This window comes from Xiphophorus hellerii, chromosome 6, assembly GCF_003331165.1.
Source record: "Xiphophorus hellerii strain 12219 chromosome 6, Xiphophorus_hellerii-4.1, whole genome shotgun sequence".
NCBI classification, from domain to species: domain Eukaryota; kingdom Metazoa; phylum Chordata; class Actinopteri; order Cyprinodontiformes; family Poeciliidae; genus Xiphophorus; species Xiphophorus hellerii.
This window is the reverse complement of record NC_045677.1, coordinates 25,827,321-25,848,793: the sequence shown is the minus strand read 5'-3', so window position 1 is coordinate 25,848,793 and position 21,473 is coordinate 25,827,321. Positions and strand designations below refer to the sequence as shown.

General features: G+C 37.0%; 1 protein-coding gene across 2 annotated transcripts in view; it reads right to left on the bottom strand.

Moving 5' to 3' along the window:
• The window catches only part of LOC116721878 (zinc finger E-box-binding homeobox 1-like), a 68,720-nt gene that overhangs the window by 19,611 nt on the left and 27,636 nt on the right, over positions 1-21,473 (bottom strand). For both annotated transcript variants that reach the window (XM_032565904.1, XM_032565905.1), the window contains exon 2: positions 3,365-3,544. In XM_032565904.1, coding sequence (XP_032421795.1) covers positions 3,365-3,544 — 180 coding nt within the window. The remainder of the gene's footprint in view (positions 1-3,364; positions 3,545-21,473) is intronic.

Sequence of the window (21,473 nt, the reverse complement as noted above, 5' to 3'; positions counted from 1 at the left end):
TTGAGGAATGAAATGACAAGACATATGTATCTGACATGATGGTAGTCTTTTGTATGTGTGTATTTCTACTCTGTTAGTTTGATTAGCTGTGAGGATGAGGTGTGGTAGACGAAGATGTGAATGTAAGAGACAGAAAAGGCAGAGCATCTGGTTCTGCAGGTGAGCTCCCTGAGGCTGAGCAGGAGGAAATGGAGGTAATCTGATCAAAGAGTGTGCAACAGCAACACATCAGCAATCTGGAGCCCACAGTACTGCATGAAATAATGATGCTCTAAAATGTTTAGAAGAGGCATTCCTTTTCATAATTTTACATTTAGAGAGAGGATTGTTGTTGGAAATTAGCAACCAGATATTAAAGTCAGACATTTAGAACATTAAGACTAAAGCTAACACTCTTAACAGTGTGACAAAAATATATATTTCATTCATTAAATTTGAGGTTTTAAAATCACCATCTTTACATCTTGTGATTGCACTGCATGTTATTGTAGCCTAGCAGTACATATGATACAAACAAGTCAGACGTTGTCAGATATTTTACTAAGTGAAATATGAAAACAGTAATTGGAAAAATCCTCAAGAACTGTTCTCACAGTCTGCCATATATCAACATACTTTGGTGTTTGAAGTCCATTAAAGGGTCAAGACAGCAAGGCTTTTATTTTGATTTATTTTGAAGATTCATCCTATTTTCTAGTTGTATTACTTTTTAATGCATCATTTAATTTGATTTAAAATGTCAAACTTTATTTTTACATACAGATTATTTTGCTTTGAAAAATTTGTGTAATTACTAGCTTTTGTAATTACCGATGTATATAAATTAGAATCTCTTATTTTGAAGGGTATCTGTCAGCTTTATTTTGAAAGTCCATATTAATCTCTTGCTGGACGCAGGTGTTATTTGGATACGTTTTGTAATCATTTCAGGTTTGGGATGTATTTAGGGTTGCGCTCTCTACTCACTGCTATTACACGACTAATCTCATTATTGGTGAATCTGACATAAACGGGATGTTGCTCGGTGGAAGACGGAATATTTGCTGAAGCCTGTTGTGTAAAATGCTGTCATCACAAGACATGTTTGGAAATGAAGAGGATTTATTAAATGTTTGGAGGTTTTGAGCTGGAGATTATAAAAGAAAACCTCCACATGACTTTCAGCTAGATTATGCATTAGAGTATTACTGAAGTGTGTTTTCCAAGTTCCCCTTTTCCCTTCTCAATCAGTCTCTATCAGTGTGCCTCTTAGTTGTTCCTTCTTCCCATGTTCTCACCTCTGCTTGCTCATTCTTTCTCAGTTGTGGAAATGCCAATGCACAGCTGGGATTGTGCTGATGAAGAAGTCTTTTGTGGATGTTAATGTACAGTAAAACTCAGTAAACGCTCCTGTGTTTTTTTAAGAGGATACATTTTCATTTTAGTATAGCAGAGCTGCCATATAATAAACGCATCACTGAAGTAATACCTTTTCTCACATACAGTACAGACCAAAAGTTTGGACACACCTTTTAATTCAATGAGTTTCCTTTATTTTCATGACTATTGACATTGTAGATTCACACTGAAGGCATCAAAACTATGAATAACACATGTGGAAATATGCACTAAACAAAAAAGTGTAAAACAACTGAAAATACCCCTTATATTCTAGTTTCTTCAAAGTAGCAACCTTTGGCTGTGATTACTGCTTTGCACACACTCTGCATTTTCTTGATGAGCTTCAAGAGGTAGTCACCTGAAATGGTTTTCACTTCATAGGTGTGCCCTGTCAGGTTAATAAGTGGGATTTCTTGCCTTATAAATAGTCATGAAAATAAAGAAAACCCATTGAATTAGAAAGGTGTGTCCAAACTTTTGGTCTGTACTGTATGTTTAAGATTAATTAACAACAGAAATATGGATCAATAAAAACACTTCTCTATAAACTTCCTACCAAGTCTGATTATCGTTGTTAATATCTAAGGCCATTTTCATATAGCAAGTCTTAAATATGACCTATTATATTTCCTTGAACAGGTTAAGATAGATATGGGCGATACAAAACATGTTAATTATATTTTTTGCACAAAATCGCTCTTAGATAATGAGATTTTAGTTAGTTCATTCTTAGATAATGGATACCGAATTTTTGGGACTATAAGCCGCTAATTTTTTCCCACGCTTTGAACCATGCGCCTTATAGCCCAGTGCGGCTTTTCTGTGGATTTTTCTTCGACTTTAGCAGGAAGTGAATCATTGGAAGTCAACAGATGCGCAATTATCATACATATTGAAAAGCATAAGTAGAGCCTCCTGCACAACCACCAAGATTTTGTTTTGTTGTTGACTAAATTGTAAGTCTACAACAAAATACTTGTCTTTTCCAGCAGCCATTGTACAACAATAAAACCAGCCATTATACAGCACATACAGCAGTAAAACCAGCTAACCAAGCATACTGGAGCTCCGCTTGTGTTGCTAGGTAACAGCGAAGTGCCCGTCAAATGTGACTTAACATTCGGGAGGTTTTTGAAATGTGTTTTAATCCCTAGGGATGTGTTTAGAAGCAGTAGAAACCGAAATGGAATTACAAAAACGTGCAAAATGTGAATTTTGCTTAACACTCAATTTAATTTTTTTTTGTGACTTCAATCCAACTTTAGTGTGGACGCAGAAGAAAATGTTGACATCACACAACAGCTGCTTACGAAAGTAATATGGACCGATTTTAAAGTTGGAGGAATGGCAGCCGACAGTGTTGTCTCAAGATTATAACAAAAAGAAGGAAGTTTAAAAAAAGAAAATTAAGTGTTGGCAGTGTTTACTTGAGCCATTGTTTATGTCCAGATTTACCAAATCATCTTTCTTCTGGTGCAGAAATATGACGTATGTCAATGATGTAAAAGTCAGAATTTTTTTTATCCGACAGAAGGTGCTTCAAAAACTATCGGACATATTTTTCATCTGATTTGTGTCGCATATGGAAGTGACACAAATCAGATTTTGGGGGGTCGAAGGGGTAAATAAGATCAAAACAGGGCATATCAGACTGCCCTGAACTAATTAAAACCAGTTCAGGTTTTAATATAAAAAAAAATCTGATATGGGCAAAATTTTTTTACTTGGGTTGCATTTCCGTGCTGTGGGAATGTAGTCTTAGACAACCATCTAAATTTGAAGATCCATCAATAAATGTAGAATGAAAAAAATTGGTCCAAATAAAATATGAGTTACGTCAGGAAACTGGTTCATCATGTTCACCTGAGCAGCTTGTGGCTGGGTGTTCTTGTATGAATCTAAGAAACTTTCTTTCATCAACTTAAATCCCAAGCAACATTGCTCACTGCAGAGCGGATTGTTAAAGTTCATGGTGGTGTCTCACCTCCATTCCAGGAGCCATTGTGGGGTAATACTGTTATGGCGGCATCATGGTTCTCCAGCGCTGTGGCCCCGTCCGTTTCCGTGGCATCATTCTCCAACAGGCTGTCCTCCTCCACAATATGTAGCTTGTCCTCATCGTCTGAGTCTGAACTGGCCTCCAAGCTATTGTTGAAGTTTGTTACTGGAAAGGAAAAATAAATGGACATTAAATAATCTATAGCTAAACCACAAAGAACATAACAGACTAAGCTTTTGTTTCCCATCTGTGATCCACATTAAAGGCAATCAGCTGAAGTATGTGTTTGGCACCAGAGCTGCATGAAAGAAAAATGACTCTGCGTACTCATGTTTCATATTAACACAAATCAAGACAAATTTGAGCGCCATAATTTTTCCTTTGAAAACCTGGTGAAATTGTGTGACATCTGATACACATTCTGGATCATTTTCCTCTTTATTAACAAAGAAGAAATCCAGAATTAGGTCAACATAATTGAAAATGACCCTACATATTTTTAAAGGAATATTAATTAGATTAAGGAAAAACGGTGCATGTTTTAAAATGTTCTCTTCTTTGTCTCTTCTTTCCTTTGGATAGAAATTAAGATTGTGTTTTGGTGCGGCCCTATTAGCAAACAGGGTAAGGTTTTATTTTTTAAAGGTAGAAGAATCATAAACAACTGAGTCCAATGTAAACTGAACTGCAACGCTTTGCTGGAGAAATTGGCTGGTTAGTAACATCGGTTGATTTTCACCCTAACTGATCCTGACAGCAGAGATTGGAAATGTAATCATTTGTTTGTTTGCCATTCACGTCATGTTTCAAATTTTCAAAACACTTTGAAATTGGTTAACAAGATCTCTTTAAGGTGACCTATTATGCTTCTTGTCACTTTGAATAAGCTGCAGTTGGCCACCACCTAACCCTCAAACTCCACATTTACACTTGCACGTAACAATTGTTGCAAACAGATGAGCAACTACACAACAGTGCATCTTTGAAAAGCAGAAGTGGAGCCTCCTGCACAACAAACAAGAATGCAACAAGAAGTTTCTAAATGGTAAATCATCAACAAAACACTTGTCTTTTCCAGCAGCCGGTGTACAACGGTGAAACTAGCTGACTAAACATGATGACGCTCCACTTAGGTTGCTAGGTAACGATGTAGTGCCCGTTAATTGTGACTCAACAATCGGGAGGTTTTTGAAATGGCTAATTTTCCAGACATCAAAAAACATGAACTTATTTCCAAAAAAAGGGCAGTGGATTTTTTTTTAAAGCATTCAGGGCGGTTTTAGAAGCAGTTGAGACCCAAATGTAAGTATAAAAAACTGAAATAAGTTAATTTTGAATTATAGGTTAGAAAAATCAGCTAAAACTGGGATTAGGACATCTGAGTTCAGAAATCATTGACAGAAGTTTAATCAGTGCATCCAAACTATCTACATGTTTTTCTTCTTGGCTTAAACTTCACAAAAAATAAAGTTTACTTCAGCCTCTTTGATGAAAATTAAAATAAGAAGGCTTAAACTAAACAGCTTTTGGCACACACAGACACACACCAGTCTCAACATTATGTATGAATCACAGAGCTCACTAGTTCTCCTCTGACCCACTGAGAAGACAAAAAAGAAAGCTAAACGATAGCAGAGAGGAAAATGACCTCTTGTTTATAAGCTTCAGGAAGCAAAGCTATTTTACGGTGCGTTGCGGTCAGTGAGTTTGTCTGAGGGGCAAAGATTCATAATGGAAGCTTGTTGTGAAAAATGGACCAAATCATCGGCTCTGACTCAACTTCACAATGTTTAGCTCAGAGGTCACACATGCCTGCAACATGGAGCCACACGGGGTTCAAGTGATGACGAGAAAATGCTTTGGTGGGTGTTTCACCGTCAGCACCTGTGCAACTGCAAACTGGTGCAAGTACATGTGAGGAGGGGTGTGCGTGCGTGTAGGGGTGTGTATGTGTGCGTGCTCTGAAGGAAAGCTGTACATCTCAGCAGAGGTGCTGCAGACGCCTAATGAGGAGGAAAGCTTGGTGCGTTTGTTCCTCGCTGTGACAGCTGCACACACACACACTCACACAGAGGACAAAGCTGCATCAAGCTGTAGCTCAGGTACAACAGTGCAAAATGGGCTCACACACACACGCCGACACACCCTGTGCAAGCTACTATACAAACAGTCATTATGACTCCATCATCCATCAGGTTTCCAGGTTTACATGAAGCTTTCTGGGAAACATCATGTGTGAAGATGGGCTGGATCAATGCGAGCCTCTGTGGGTAAAACAGGAGCTCCGGGTGTCGATCACAACAAGGCAGACAATGGAGAGAATGTAACACTTGGAAACACTTGTTTGGTTCCTGTTCCAGTATTATGAACAGGTTCATCTGAAATATGAACAAAACTTATTTTATATATAATCTCCAAAAAAGAATTGTGATTAAAATAGAAAAACTCAAAATATGCTTCAGTGGAAGCCATTTTTTTGGATTTGCTAAAAGCCTTAAGCAGTATGTGACCTAGATTTTTGTCATTTTTGTCACAAGGAATAAAACTGATTATTGCTTTTTCTGTAAGGTAAAGGTCTTTTCTAATAAACTTTCTTTTTTTGTACACAAGGAAACAGAATCACTGAAAAGGAAGTTTGTGACAATTATGGTAAACAATGAAGCTATACTTAAATATGAATTTTTCTACCCAGATTATATTTCCCACTCGGATAAACAAAACACTAATCTATTTACTGTTTTAGGTCAGCTAAAACAAAGTGTGAAAAAATATTTGTCACATTCTTACTTATTTCCTTAAAAAGATCAAGTTATTTTGTGAGAGCAAAATGTTTTTGCAACAGGCAATTAAGTTATTTGGGGTTTGTCAAAAACAATAACACAGGAAATATGTCAATAAAAAAATTCAGGTTAGCTCTCATGTTAGTTTTCTTTTGATAAATTATTTTATTAGAAACTCATTTAATGTCTGATTAAGAAAAAGTCTGATTAAAACCTAACATGATTATATGTCTGAAAACCACTGAGGTTTGGTGAGATGCAGATTCATAATCAGTAGCAGCAGCCTGAATTGCTGCAGGAACCTAAAACCTATGTTGTCAAAAATAAAAAAGAGTTCTTAACAGTTGAGGTTTCATAAGTCCTCACTCCATCAGTTTATTTGTTAAGCAGGCATTGTGCAGAGAGCTTAGCAGCAAATCAATGCATTCACCTTGATCAATGTGTTGCTCCCTGCGTATAATAGAAACAACTTGTAAAAGTGCACTGAAGCAAAATAATATTTTATCTAGACCTGATTATGATTTACCGTTTTGCAAAAGTGTATAACAGCCTTGTGCATCTTTCCCAGCCTCTACGTTAGGAGCCACTGCACTACGTCACATCTGTCCAGCAGCTTTCAAAAGCTTTACAAAACAAATTAAAATGGTTGCATAAGCTAAGAAATAATTTTATTTCCCATTGATCAATGGGAACTGTTAGTTTTTCTTGATGTTTATCTGTACTACATAGGTTATCATCTAAAATCTGTTTAGATACAATAAAACATTTCTTCTATAGCCAAATATAATTCAGGCATCGGTGGGGTATCTTGGCTGCTTATCTTGTGAATTTAAAGATAGAAACAAATTGGCTGTTTTTGTCATATTATGATTTGTTTTATTATGTGACAAAACATGTTTGTTAGTTTTGAAGTCAGATAGGTATCTATCGGTTGCAGTTCTTTTATTTCTTTGTAACCATAGGCAAAAGATACATAGATAAATAGTAAATACAAATTTATTCTTATAACACCTTCAGAGCCACATAAAGATAGTTACAAAGTGGGCCTTCAATCACCTGAAGAGCATTTCCAGGATTAAACAACTAAATGTCCCAGCTCTAGAAAGATCTAGAAAAACTCATCCATGTGTTTATCTATAGTCATATTAATTACTGCAACTGTGTCTTCACAGGTCTGCCTAAAAACCAAACCAGGATGCTGCTTCGTGTTCTGACTAAAACCAGGAAGATAGAGCACATCACCACAGTTCTAAAGTCCCTACTCTGGCTCCATCTAGCTCAGAGAATAGACTTTAAAATACAGTTTTTAGCTTATAAATGGCTAAGCAACAAAATACATTAAAGATCTGATGTTGTCAACCTTCCAGACCTCTATGGAGAAACAGCATTCAGTTTATATGCACCACAAATCTGGAACAAACTTTCAGAAAACTGCAAAGATGCTGAAACACTGAGTTCCTCTAAATCTAGACTACAAACCAAGCTGTTTAGAGTTGCCTTTGATAGTAGTGTCTAGTAGGGAATGGAACATTGATCAGCATATTTGATGTATATTTGCTTGACGAGTTTGATGAAGACATTTGACAACATATGATGTTTATTTCTTGCTTCACATTTGGTGTTGCTTAAATGTGTCAAACAAATAAACTTGACTTCAAGACATCAAGAGAAGAACTGGTGAGGAGGTTATTCTTACTTTTTAGCAGGGTGTAGTTCCCCCAGCAGCAGACAGAGGGCAGCATAGGGTAAAACAGAAATGAAACTCCACTGGGGAAACTAGATTCTCTGTACAGGAACGAGTGAAACAGAGAAACCTGTCCACATCATCATAACAATGTATCAAGTCAACTGTTAACTCCCCATCTGGAGTCGCGGGAGAGAAGTCTAGACAAAAGCCTTCCTCCCTTCCTGTCATCCGTCTCTCTGATTACAACTCTTTCATGATGTATCCCTTCATTATTACTTCTTTCCATGCGTTGTTGACATCTGTGATCTGTCAAAATTTTACTTTTGACTTACGCAAGACTTTTTTATTCAATGCAATGTGATTATTTGACACTTCAGTCAAAACTGAGCTGTAATTGCAGGGATCAACACTAACAGCCGCTTGTCAGAAGGGTAGCATTTCCCTTTTATTAAAACAGTAAGTTGCAGGCTAGAATTTCTAATTTCCTCTCTCTCAACTTTACTTGACCTAATCAAGGAAGCACACAGAACGTTTGCAAAAATAGGCTTTCTACACAAGTAAACCCAAGAATTCATTAAAGTTAGAAACTATAGTTCGCCACCACCTCTGAGTCGGTTACACACTGCCTTCGTTTGTCTAGGAATCAGATCAGAAGAAGGAAGCGAGGGGAAAACGGCAGCACTGGGCTGCAGACCATCACACAGCCAGGCTCTCATCACGACATGTGACCACGGAGCGGAAATCATGTGTCTGACACGCCTCAACACTGGACCACATGGACTGAGATGTGGGTCAAAGGTCAGTGCCTCAGCAGTCAGCATGGGGGAAGGGATAGTGAAAGGTGGGTGGGCTGAGAATAGACTACAATCAGACTGCATGGACAGCATGGCTGCTGGCTAAAGAGTGGCTCTCTGAGGCACAACATCACTTTAAAGGAAATAGAATAAAGTCATTCAGTAAGCAGTTAAGTATTAAATGTTGAAGGAATATATGATGTATAAGTATTTGTCTTATTTAATTATTTCATGGTCATATGTTGGAACATAAATTATTTTTTACTGCTGCACACAAAGTGATTGGTCAGCAGTTCAGTTGTTCATGTTAGCCACTCAGATGACAGGCCATGTAGAAAACCTAAAGACTGAAATACACATATTCAATTAATGTTTTCACAAAATATGTTGACATTTATTTATTTGTGTAATAAGAAATTACTGATTCAATATAGAGCTGCAGAATATATCCAAATTGCAATGATCATTATACTGTTACAGTGATAAAGTACTATTTGGATGTAACATTTGTTAGAATGATACTATGCATTTCATGTGACTTGGATTCAACACTAGTAGTAAATAATATATAGATGAATCCATTTACAGTGGATTCATGCTGATTTGCGGGTCAGTAGATGGATTTTTCTCTGGAATGTAACTAAAAGGCATAACTATTCACGGAAAGTTCGCTTATTCATGGATTATTTTCAAACAGCATGTCTAAAACATTTGAAAGAAAATGCAGCTTAGGAAGTCATAATACATAGCCACAATGCTATTTGACATATTATTAGAACTATCATTCATTTGCCTTGGCGCTGATTGACTGAAACCCAAAGAACAGCAACAAGGTGATAGTGAATGTTAACTAATGTGGCAGAACTGATATGGTTTCCACTGTATACCAAATAAAGTATATTTGGTATACTGTGGTCCATGAGTCTATAAAACATGCATAACCATTATTTTCAGTCTGACATTAAATAAATAAATTTTTCCTCTAGTTGCTCAGTTAGGACAATAAAATCAATTCTATTTGGCAAAACAGAAGATTCTCTAGGTTGATTTTGTATTACGTTCTGTAATTTCAGAAGTTTATAGACATTTCCTTGGTATTTGTCGGAATTGCCTTTTAAGCTGAGAGACTTGGGTCAAATGAATTTCTCCCATAAGCTTCTAATAATATTATGAAGCTTATAAAAAGCCTTTTAGTGTTCCTTATGCAGTCAATAGAGATGCTAATGAGCAAGATGCTAAAGCTCAGGGAGAGTTAAGACAATGAAAAAAAAAGAGAAAAATATAGGTCAATATCATCATCGCAACATTAAAATAAATAGATTTTTTGGTCGTAATACATCAATATGTTCATATATATATTTTATTATTTGTTTAAAGTATATTTTTCGACATTGTGTTTACTATCACACGATAATTTTTATTTGTATTTTAAGGATAGTGGTACTTTTAGCCTTTGCTGATAATCCTACAGCACAGCTATATAAGGAAACTTGATCTCTGTATACTTTATCTCTCAGGTTGTTCCAAGTTAACCTCACGGTGGCGCTACAGGGAAAGTAAGATGATCACTGATGTCAGTAGGTCACGTGCGACACAATTTCATGACAATCAATAAAAACCTGGTTAAATAATTCTGGATAAAAGAGATAAACTGCTGTAAAAATTTTATGCTGAACATTTTGGTTAAACTATAACACAAAACAAATAAATGTAATAAACCTTCGCCTTCAAAATACACCAAAATACTTCATCATCATCGCCTCCTTCAGCTGAGTAAACATTCATTGCAGAACGCACAAATAGAAACCTGTCAACTTATGATTTCTGTAAAAAGTTCTGATGACAGACACGAGTGAAACAACAGGGTGTGTGACGAGACCACAGCTAGTTTTCTTGGTTTGTTGTGTGTGTGTGGGGGTGTGTGGGGGTGTGTATGTATGTGTGTATGTCGACCCAGTGCAGCTGTGCAGCATGGGACCTCTGCCAAACCTCTAACAGACAATTATCCCACTGTGTGCGTGTGTGTGTGTGTGTCTGAGACAGAACGGAGAGAGGGAGAGAGACGGTCAAACAGAGGAGACTACATCACTAGAGCTGCCTGTCTGCTAATAGATGTGACCAGACTTTACATGGTGAGCAGCTGCAGAGAGTCAGCCCACTTAAAGGTGCAGTCACCCATTTTATTTTTGTCTTATTACACCAGCAAACTGGATTCTGTATTTAGTTAAGACGACGAAAGGAAATGGCTTTTTACAGCTGGATGTCTATCTTGTAGCTTTTGACATCTAGAAACCGAATTTTTGGACCACTGGACCACTCTAACAAATTAATGTGTTTGATCTAACTAATGTTTGTTTATGCACAGTCTCCTGCCAGAAAATGAACTTTAGCTCCACTCAAGCCTTTTGCAGCCGTTAGCACGTTCTCCTCCCTGATTGCCCTGCAGCTGCGTCAGCTTCTCTGCCCTGCTACAGTAAAACATCCCCACAGCATGATGGTGCCAGTGACATGTTAGGGGGTGGAGGGTTGCCAAGAGACATTAGTAAACTCTGACATGCACACACTAAATAACTGAATAATGGAAAAATGTTGATTGCAGTGGTGTATTTCTTTAAATCCTGTGGCGTTCTGCTGCTGTTAAGCTTATCAGCTTTAGAGTAACTCTTACACATAAAAAGTAGCTGAATTATTATCTGCTACTTTTATATCTAAAAAAATACACAAAATAGCAAAGATGACAAAAATACTTGGCAATGTTAATAAGAAACAAAACTTCCGTTAAAAAAGTAAACAGGATGAAAATTGCCTTCAGCTGTGAAGCTGGAAGTTGTTAACTATGTAAGATTGTCTCATATTCTTCATGTGCCATTAAAAGTGGGCATCATGAGGTAAGACGAAGGCTACGTCACCCACACACACACACCCACAACCCCACACACCCTCACACACAGAAAAAAAGAGGGAGAGACAGAGGTGTGGTTAGACATTTCTTTGGCACACACTGTTATGTTTCCATGCCCACCTTATAAAGCTGACAACCTCTGGAAGAGCCCATAGTGCAGAGCTCCAAACACACACACACACACACCCCTACAGAGGAAAGCCCCTCTGCTTGCAGCCAGCAGTGTAAAACACAATCCAGACACCAAGCTCTGAAACAAACAGAGGATCTGCCACGTGTGCTGTACGGTCATATGTGTCTCTGCTGCAGGCAGTGTGTGAATCTCAGTTATGCACTCTGCTAAATCAATGAAGACAAACCTGTCTCAGGCTTTGTGTCTGAGGGGGTGTGGATGTGAGCCCTGGTTAATCAGAACTCTCCAGCTGCTTCCTGCTTGGCCCAGGTGCTCAATCAGACCTTTTTCTTTCTCCTTCAAGGTCCCCCACTAACCCGCAGGGACTTTGGGCTACCTGACGAGCCTCCTTATTCTAAATAAGACCAACAACCTACACAAACACAGGATTTCAACATTAAAATGGAGCAAAGATACATCATGTAACTGCATTTATCTGTGTTAGAAAATAAAGTATATTTACAACAATAAATTGCAACTAAAGGGCACACTGCCAAAGCTATTCATTATATCTCTGTTCAAGACACAAGTTACAAAGTCATTAATGCATATTTTAAATTCCAGAGGTGAGCACCACTAACTAAGAAGTTAGAGCACTAACCACTAACCTTCAGTGCTAATCATAAACATTAGTTCCACTAACACTGAAGTGCTCACACCAACATGGTATTTAGCAGAAGCTAATACTAAAGTACTAACTTAATTCTGATGTTATAATTTACATGTTCTATAAAGCCCTTAGATATTGTATTTATGTTTACATCTTGTTCTCTACTGTCAGTGTTTAATTTTGCTACTGTGTTTTGTTTGAAATAAAGTTATTGGTAAAAAAGAACGAGATCATGAAAAAAGGAAACTGAACTGATGTAACCATTTCAAAATAAGAGCAAGAATATAAACATAACTACTCAAAGAATTCTTAACATTTTACAACCAAAACAGATTCTCAGATTCAGATTCAATTACAAGTTTATAAAACAGTCAAGTAAATTCATGATTTAACTGGAAAAATTAACTTAGGGAAAGCTAAACGGGCTAAACATTAGCAACTCAGGAAAAGAGCTAAATGAGAAATTAGCTCCACTACTATTGCATTGTTGAAAGTGTTCTCACTACTGTTATTTTCTATTGTTAGCCTCCGAAAATGTTTATCTTTGTACATAAAAATGTATCTCAGGTCTCTCGGTATGATTCTACTTAGTTTCACAAAAATCTAAGATGCTATTTTCAATCATAAAATTTGCCATAAGTGCAAAGTGCCACATGTAATTAATTATATTCTAAGTTTAAGACACTCAATTTAGATCTTTTCTGTAAAAAAACAATAGTCTCATTTGCAATAAAGGTAATATTGTAAACCTGTACAAAATGAGTATGAATGCTGATTTTTGTGAGAGTTAATACAAGTCAGCTAAATGCTGTGAACACTGGCACCTTCTAAATTTCTCTTTTCAGTGAGTCATGCTCTACAGGAGGTGGCAGTACATCAAGGTGTTACATAACCCTCTCAGCTCTGATCTCGGTCCTGCTACAGCTGCATGGAAAAATCACAAACTTCTGTGCACCTCTGTATGCCTTCACCATCTTTCTAATTCAGTCGAATTAATCAGTGAGTCACATTAGCACGAGTTCGTGATGAGGTGTGGACAAAAACAAGTCTGAGGAAAGATTTCTGCCCAAAAATAGTCCTGCCTACGTCTGTTTGGAGCTTAAGAGGTGGTTTAAATCTTCATTTCAACAAATAAACAGATTCTAGCGAAATTAGTCCGTTAAGTAAAATATTCCATTCCTTCATTGGATTAATGGTGGTGCTAATCAAATGTAGCTAATGGACTAAGACATCAGTGGGTGAGAACAACTTTTATAAAAGCTACAAATTCATCACAGAACACCTACAAAAAGACTGAATGTCTTTGGGCACAATGTAGAGAACCATTTTGGGTGGAAAATTCAACACAGTATATTTACCCAAATACCTCTAATCCACTGTCAAGCAAAGGGGTAGAAGATTGATGATCTGGGTTTGTTTTGGACCTTTGGACCAAAATCCAACGCATTCTAGAATTAAACATGAAGTTTCAGTTAAACAGCTGAAGCTTGGCTAACAACTGGGTCACCAACAAAACATTGATCCCAAACACAGCAGCAAATCTACAACAGACTGTCTGAAAAAGAAAATAAGCAAGATGTTGCAAGGGCACAATAAAAGTCCTGTTCTCAGCCTGATTCAAATGTTGCATTGTGCTAAAACAAAGGCCTGTAAACTGAAGCAAGTTGGAAAGAACCAGGAGCAAAATTCCTTCACAACGAGGTGAGAGACTCAAAAAGACAAACAGAAAACAACTTTTCCTTCACAATCCAAGCAACTGAGTCAAACTGTGTACTTAGTTTTTTTTTCCATTAGTGTATGGAAAATCACCAAACTCTTTTATTCCAGCAACTTTAGTCTTCTATCCTGTACGTCAGCCAAGTTTTTTTCAAAAGAGGTACTGATGGTGAGAATCGCTTTTTATATATTTTAAACCAAGAATGAACTCTCACCATATGAACCAATAAAATCTGTAAATCTTTATGAATCAGGTACAAAAGATGTTTTTGCTAGCACAATGTAAGAAAAATAAAAAATGCTTTGATAAACAAATACAATTTGTGGACGAGTAGCAAAGGAACTAGAGTCAGTGCTGATGAGTCACAAAAAGAAACACATTAATCAAAGGAAGTGATCTAATCTTCACATATTGTATGCATGCTCCACCATGCCCTGAGATTGAATGCATGCAGAAGATTTGCAGTATTATTAGAAGTAAAAAAAAAACTGTTTATATTTAAGGAACTGACTCAAAATTGCATAGATAGGTATAAAACACAACATTAATACAAGACCAAGTTCCTGTTCTTAGCCACTTAGTGAGTCAATAATGTTCATGTGCATTTCCAAAAAAATCACACCGGATGCAGCATCGGTACTTCTCTGGTCCTGAAGTTACTGATGCTCAATATAGCAGGCAGGAATTTTATAGCAAAATAAAAATCTGTTTATCCTTTCCAGTTCTGAACAGTAAGGATGCATGATATATCAGCATCAACATCGGTATCGGCTGATGTTAAACGTATATTTAAACATATCGGTATCGGCCCAATAACTAAAAGCAGGTAGATATTAACAGACAATGTTCACTTCCTTCTTCTAGCCGTTTATGTTTCAGGAAGACGGACGGACGGGGTTTGGTCATGTGACAGTGATAGTGATGAGGCTCAGGACTGTGACGTTTTCCTCTACAGTGTAGAAGGTTTAGAGAAATATATAAATTTGGCTAAATAACAGTTATCTGCCATAACATCAGTATCAATATCGGGTACTGATATTGATTCAAATTTTCAGAATGGTGCCTCCCCACTGAATACAAACAGAAAGGAATCTTTACATTATCATTGATATTTCTCTATAAATCCCTAATGCTGGATTTAAATGCATGAAGTCCAAGATTTTCAACTCAAAATTCCTTCCTCTGAATCCAAACTTCTCTGACTCTGCAGAGGGACTCACAACAATGCAGAGATTAAAGATTGCAGAAAGTCCCAGTGAGCCTGTGAGTCTGTAAAGAATGATCCGTCAGTGAGACTCATCTCAATCACCTTCCACAGTGGCTTACTGCTGCATGCCTGACAGCGTGTGTGTGTGTATGTGTGAGGTGTGTACATTCAGCAGGATTTAATTCCCTCCGACAACAACTGGGTCAGCTGCTAAGATTATGCTGTTTGGGGTTTTCTCCCACACGTGCGCGCAGAAAAAACACAGTCTAAACAAAGCGTTAGCCTACATTACAGGCACATCACTTGTCCAGAATATACATTTGTATTTCTGTGGTTCACGGTTAAGAAATCAAACCTGAGCAAGCTTACAGTAAACAGGCGTCCACCAAGAAAGAGGAAGTGAAACACTGGGAAGTGAGGGGAGGGTGACGTGGTGAGTGGTCACTTCCTGTTTACCTTTAATCTTTAGTACCTTACCTTTTCCTGTCTCTCCTGTGAACTAAGCCCTGCTGTGTCTTCATCTGTTCTTTTAAAGGGCATTCATGCACCACCGTGACATCAACTACTGTATAAATTCAGATAAAAACTAGTGTGTCACGCTACAAAATAGTCTGGAAATTATTCAGTCAGATTTTTACTGTTGTTAAATAATACGTGAACATCTAATTGGTCTGTATATGTGACAAATATGTTCTTTGTTTCATTTTCTTTTGAGTGTAGTAAAAATCATTGTTAGGGGATTATACCTTGATGCATAATTTGGAAAAATCTCATACAAACTTTGGTTACTAGTATCAAGTTACACCAATATGATGAAAAGCTGTGGTTAAAACTAAAACATTCTGGTTTTTAACATGATCATTCTAACAGAATTTGCACAACATTTTATTTAGAACCAATGAGTTTGCATGTGTTAATCTTCTAAATTAAACTCTGAAATTACACTTAACACTTCAAATAAAACCATTAATTGGTATTGGGCATCTAATGAGGCTTCTTATTTGTGTATCAGCCAGTTTGTGGCATTTTAATAATCTTTAGTGCAGTGAAGTTGAAAATGAGTTGCGGCTCCTTTTATGCAAACATCTTTTAAACCTTGTAGTACATAACAACTTGAAAAATAAAACTTTCGTCCAAAAACTGTAGATCCAAAGACTACTCTGTTAGATCCAGAAAAATAATCAAGGATTGAACCTATTTTCAGGTTCAAAATATCAGTCACCATTAATCAACCTTAACATCTTCTCAACACTAGATTTCAATTCTCTTAGCATTTAATGTGCTTCTTCCCAATTAATATGGTTACTAAAGGCAAGTGTCCCAAGTATAATAATAAAGTGCTAATGTTTTATTATCAACCTAAAAAATATTTTTAATTCACTGTCTTTTAACCTTTTGTGGTCTAATTTTAAGGGATACGTTCAGAGCTTTTGCTACCTTGATTACTCAGCATATAGAATATTTTTAATCAGCTTCAAAGTCCAAGTTTCTGAGAAGTAGATAGAAATCTATAACAGCTTTCTGTCTACTGGATTAATTTTTGCACTCATTTTTGATTCATGTCTGGAAACCAAACAGGCACAAGAGCAAACAGAGAAATGGAAACTCCCTTCTGTTGGTCCGGTACTTTAAAAGACATACCGTCTATTTTTATGTGTATGTATGCGAGAGAAATGCAGGATGTTGATCACAAAACCTGCACCGTCATAGTCACTCATGAACTTCCGCCCACCTCATGCACAGGCGCTTTCTCTTCTCCTCCACACCCCTGAGTTCCCACTCGGCCTCACTCTTACAGTCTGGCAGGGCGTTTCCCCACCTTCTGCACAGAGCAGCCTAAATTTAATTTAATCTTACAAGACACACATTAATCTGCCGCTTCAGTAGGCACGCACACTCAAACGTACTAATCTTTTTCTGCCAGGAGTGCATCCAAACAAGCTCGACACCTGGATTAAACGCTTTCAAACAGTAAATCTATCATGGTGGATTTACTGCAACCAGCCACTGTTTGTACGCTGAACTCGTTAGGTTTTACCTCCTGCATGTCAATTATGTCAATGATATGAGTGTAGATCCTAACAAAGGAAGACCAATGTCTAGATTAATGCAAGAATGCGATGCATTTAAAATGATCTGTTTACATTGTTCCAGACGAAAATGTGCGTTTGATTCAAGAACCTGGCAACAGTAAAGATCCCAGATGTGTTCAAGAGGATGAATGAACCCTTCTGAATTCTATTTCTATTATAGAAAAAAATGACGACTAAAAAACATGAAAATGTGGTTGAAACTGAAAGGTCACAACACGGTTAAGCAAAGATGTCTATTTATATTTAAATGTGGTTGAAAAGTTTATCAGATGAGCTAACCAAAATCTGACTTTCAACATCCTTGTTTTACAAAACTTAGGCAAAATATAAAAACAAAAAAAATCACCTTTTCAGTCATTATTTCACAAATACTGAGCCCTCAAGAAATCAAGAAAATGACAAACATGTCATCAAATTATAAGAGTTTTACTCTGCACCTATACCAAATAGGTCACTTAAAGGGGCAGTATTATGTGTTTTCCAGGCATACAGTGCCATTTTATTGCACAATCAAGAAACTATCTTACCTTCAGTTGTTATAAAATGCTACATATTAAATATGACTTGAAAGAAATTTTACTTTGTAATTTAACGCCTTGAAATTGGGTCTCCCTCTCTTTAAAAACTTCTACTCTTTCTGAAACTCCACCTTCAGGATGTTACAACTATAGCGATTCTCTATTGTTGTCTAACAACATTTAAACCATTGTTGTATTGAGAAGTAGCTCCTATAATGATCTCAGTAGATGCTCAGTTCCACCAGGTGTTTGCTAATTGCTGCAGGCTAGTCTGAAGGAGTTGAGAGGGGGAACTATGAGAGCAGTCTGCTCTGTGAGGCGGAAGCTTGGAAGTTTGTAATCCATCCATCATCCATCCATTCTCAGAGCTGCATCTCTAAGGCAGAGCTAGGTTCACCCACAGCTGAATGGTTACCATGGAGATTAAAGGATTTCTCAAACATGCTTGAAAGTATTAGAGCCGCACTTCAGGTATATTTTAGATGAGGAAATTACATGATGTACATGATGTAAAGCTTAAAATAGTCAATCTCACGTAACACCGCCCCTTTAAGATACAGCTCAATTTCAATGAAAAAGCTGCTGACCTGACTTTCTCCTGTTTGAGTCTCAGAAACAAGAGGCTGGAATCTGGTGAAATCTTTTTAATTGGCAAGTGTCTCTGATAAAAGCTGAGAACCTGGTTAAAAAACTGTTCAAAGAGAGATGTGTGTGAGTGTGTCAAGGTTGCTCCGCCAGGAATAGGTGATTAAGAGGAGATGACCCGGTTTCCTAGTAGCCGCCCCAGCAGACCCATAGGGATAAATGACTGGGGGGTTACATAAGAACACATCTAATATACAGTCTGACCTCCACTGTTACAGAGAGACTTTGTGCTAGTAAATGGCTCATACCGTCATAAAATGAGGCCCTGCAGCAGTTAATTAGTGCCTTCTTCTGCCTTAAACTCTGCTGCATCCTGTTGATTATTTAGAGATTCTTTAAAACATCATGGAGCCCAGAAGAGAAGCTGGCGCAAAAGAACCAAAATCAATCTAATAGCCTGGCTTTCCATGCTGGGGGCCAAACAGGGGCCCAGGGGACCTGTGAACAACTGATTGAATTTACCTGAGGAGCTAAGGCTAGCTGTTATTGAGAAGAACAAAGACAAACAAACTGCGGTGTATCCACAAAGACTGAACTACGGTCTCTGCATTTTCTTACAATTTAATTTTGTATTTTCACGTGAGAAGCAGCAGGAAAAGAGACATTAAATCCAGCATTTCGCCTAACTCAAAGCTCACCTCCAAATTTTTGTAACCCTAACATGCAGCATAAATCCAGCCCAGGGCTGCAACTGAAGATTATCTTAGTAATTGATTATTCTAACGACAAAGATTTTTTTATTTATTTAACCACTTAAGCCTTTTTTTACACAATATTAAGAATTCATTAAAATATACACATAAGCAAATAATTAAATTTCTTTATAAAATAAGAAAATAAAAATGTAAAAATGTGCCTAAAATGCAGCAACATTGCATTGTTTTAATGAAGACTCCTCAAGAACGCATCTGCAGCTAGAAAATACTGTCTATTACTCCGTTTATGATTTTTTGGATTAATAACTGTATAGCAAAAGTTATGGTGGAGCTAAAACTGAAACTTGAGGAGTCCTGGCCTGGGTTGAACATATTTACTGACAAAGGATTTTCATCTTAAATGCAAAATGTATAGATTTTTTTTGGTAACGTTTTGGGTTAATTACCACTCTGACTGTTGTTTTTTTGTAGCAAAATGCATATTTCAGAGTCTGTTAATGATTAATCAGTCATTATATAAGTTGACAATTATTTCAATAATTAATTAATCGCAATTAATCATGATTAATTTGATTAATCAGCAAATACATAGTTTGGACCTGGCTTGACTGTTGGAAGGAAAATACTCCCCCTGGCTGTATAAGACTAAGCTTGGTAAGGGTCAGGTTAAGTAGTTAAAGATACAGTAGATAAAGAGTGAAAGGCAGAAATGAACTGATAAAAGATCAAACAAAGAGAGGCAGATAAAAAAAGATGGATATAGAAGAGAAGATATATATTTACAGTACATAGAAGAATAAATAACTTTTTCTCTGTCCTTAAGGATTTTATATCAGATATGTCGACATCCTCAAGAGATGCCCAAGTGCTTCTTCAATAACTTTTTGAATAAATGGTTGTTACATTGATTGCAGCAATTAGATGTTCTACAGAATGATTGTTATTAAAAAAAAAGTGATAAAAAAACTGCTTCTTTAATTTTCTGCCATCGCACAGCACCCCCCTGCCCAGAACAAATCTCTATAGGGAAACACTAAAATCTCATTCTGTGAATGCATGTCTACATGCTGGTTATGTATTCTCCATGACTCACCTGAACGTGACTCTTAGATTTCAATATGATTACACCAAGCATTACCTGCTGTGAACAGATCTAACCGGGATGAATCTTGTAATAAAGTCAGTGTCTACATTATTGCTTTTAGTATACGAGTTAGGATTTAACAACCTACCCGTCTCATTTACAAAGGACAAATTTTGTCTATTTAATCATGACAATCTAGTTAAAGATCGCTGAACTTATTACACTTTGTTGCCCCGAGCAACCTTCTGATCACAGTACACCTTATTCTTTTTAAATCAAACCTGTTCCTGCTGAACACAGCATGCCGTCTGTTTTCCTTTTTCGACCTGTTGATTATAATATGTCTGTAATCCATTTGTGTCCTTCACATTGTTGTGTTCCTGTCTTTCAATTACAGAGAGCAGGAAAGCATGATGTCACAGCAGAACAAAGCCCCAGCGTAGCCTTCCAGTGCATTTCACATGGTAGCATAAATACATTTTTGAAAAATTCTGCTACACAAGCTCTCCAGCTTAAACAAGCCATGTCCTCCACATCTGCTTTACAAATATTCATTTAAGGATCCAATGATAACATCACAACCTCACTATCGATGCACTTCACTCTACTCGGCATGCTTGAGGCTTGAGACTGAAAGTTAAAATGACGACATGACTTACATTTTGACTAATTAGGTCCAATAATTATGTCTACTTGAGGGCACAAAAAAAAATACTGAAGTGATTCAGTTATAACGCTTCACACCTTTTATTCAACTATATGTGTTTTATTCAGGACAGGAGCCTAATAAACCTTCAACAACGTGACAGGACTTGATGTCACAGAAATACCTTCATTTTCTCATGCTTACACACATGTTTTTCAAAACACCAGCATAAAGAGCAACATGGCCTTTACTTTACAATACTCAACCTTTTATAAAAAATAGACAAAGGAAAATCTGAGTCTGAAGAATATTAAAAACAAACTTAAGGTCTGCAGAAAGTATAAAAGATGTCAACGATGTATTACAGACACCAAAAGTTTCTTCCGCTATGCAGGATGGTGAGATGTTCCAGTGTAAAACCAGGAGGCAAGAAATGCTGCAACAGTCAACTTTTCAAAGTTTAGAAAGGTCGCTGCCTGGCCACTCCCAATCACCAACTGGGAACAAAAACACTACGAGAAGCCAACTCCTAAAAGGAAGAAGAGGCAGGATGACCAGGATACAAGTTAGGTCAGTGTCCTGA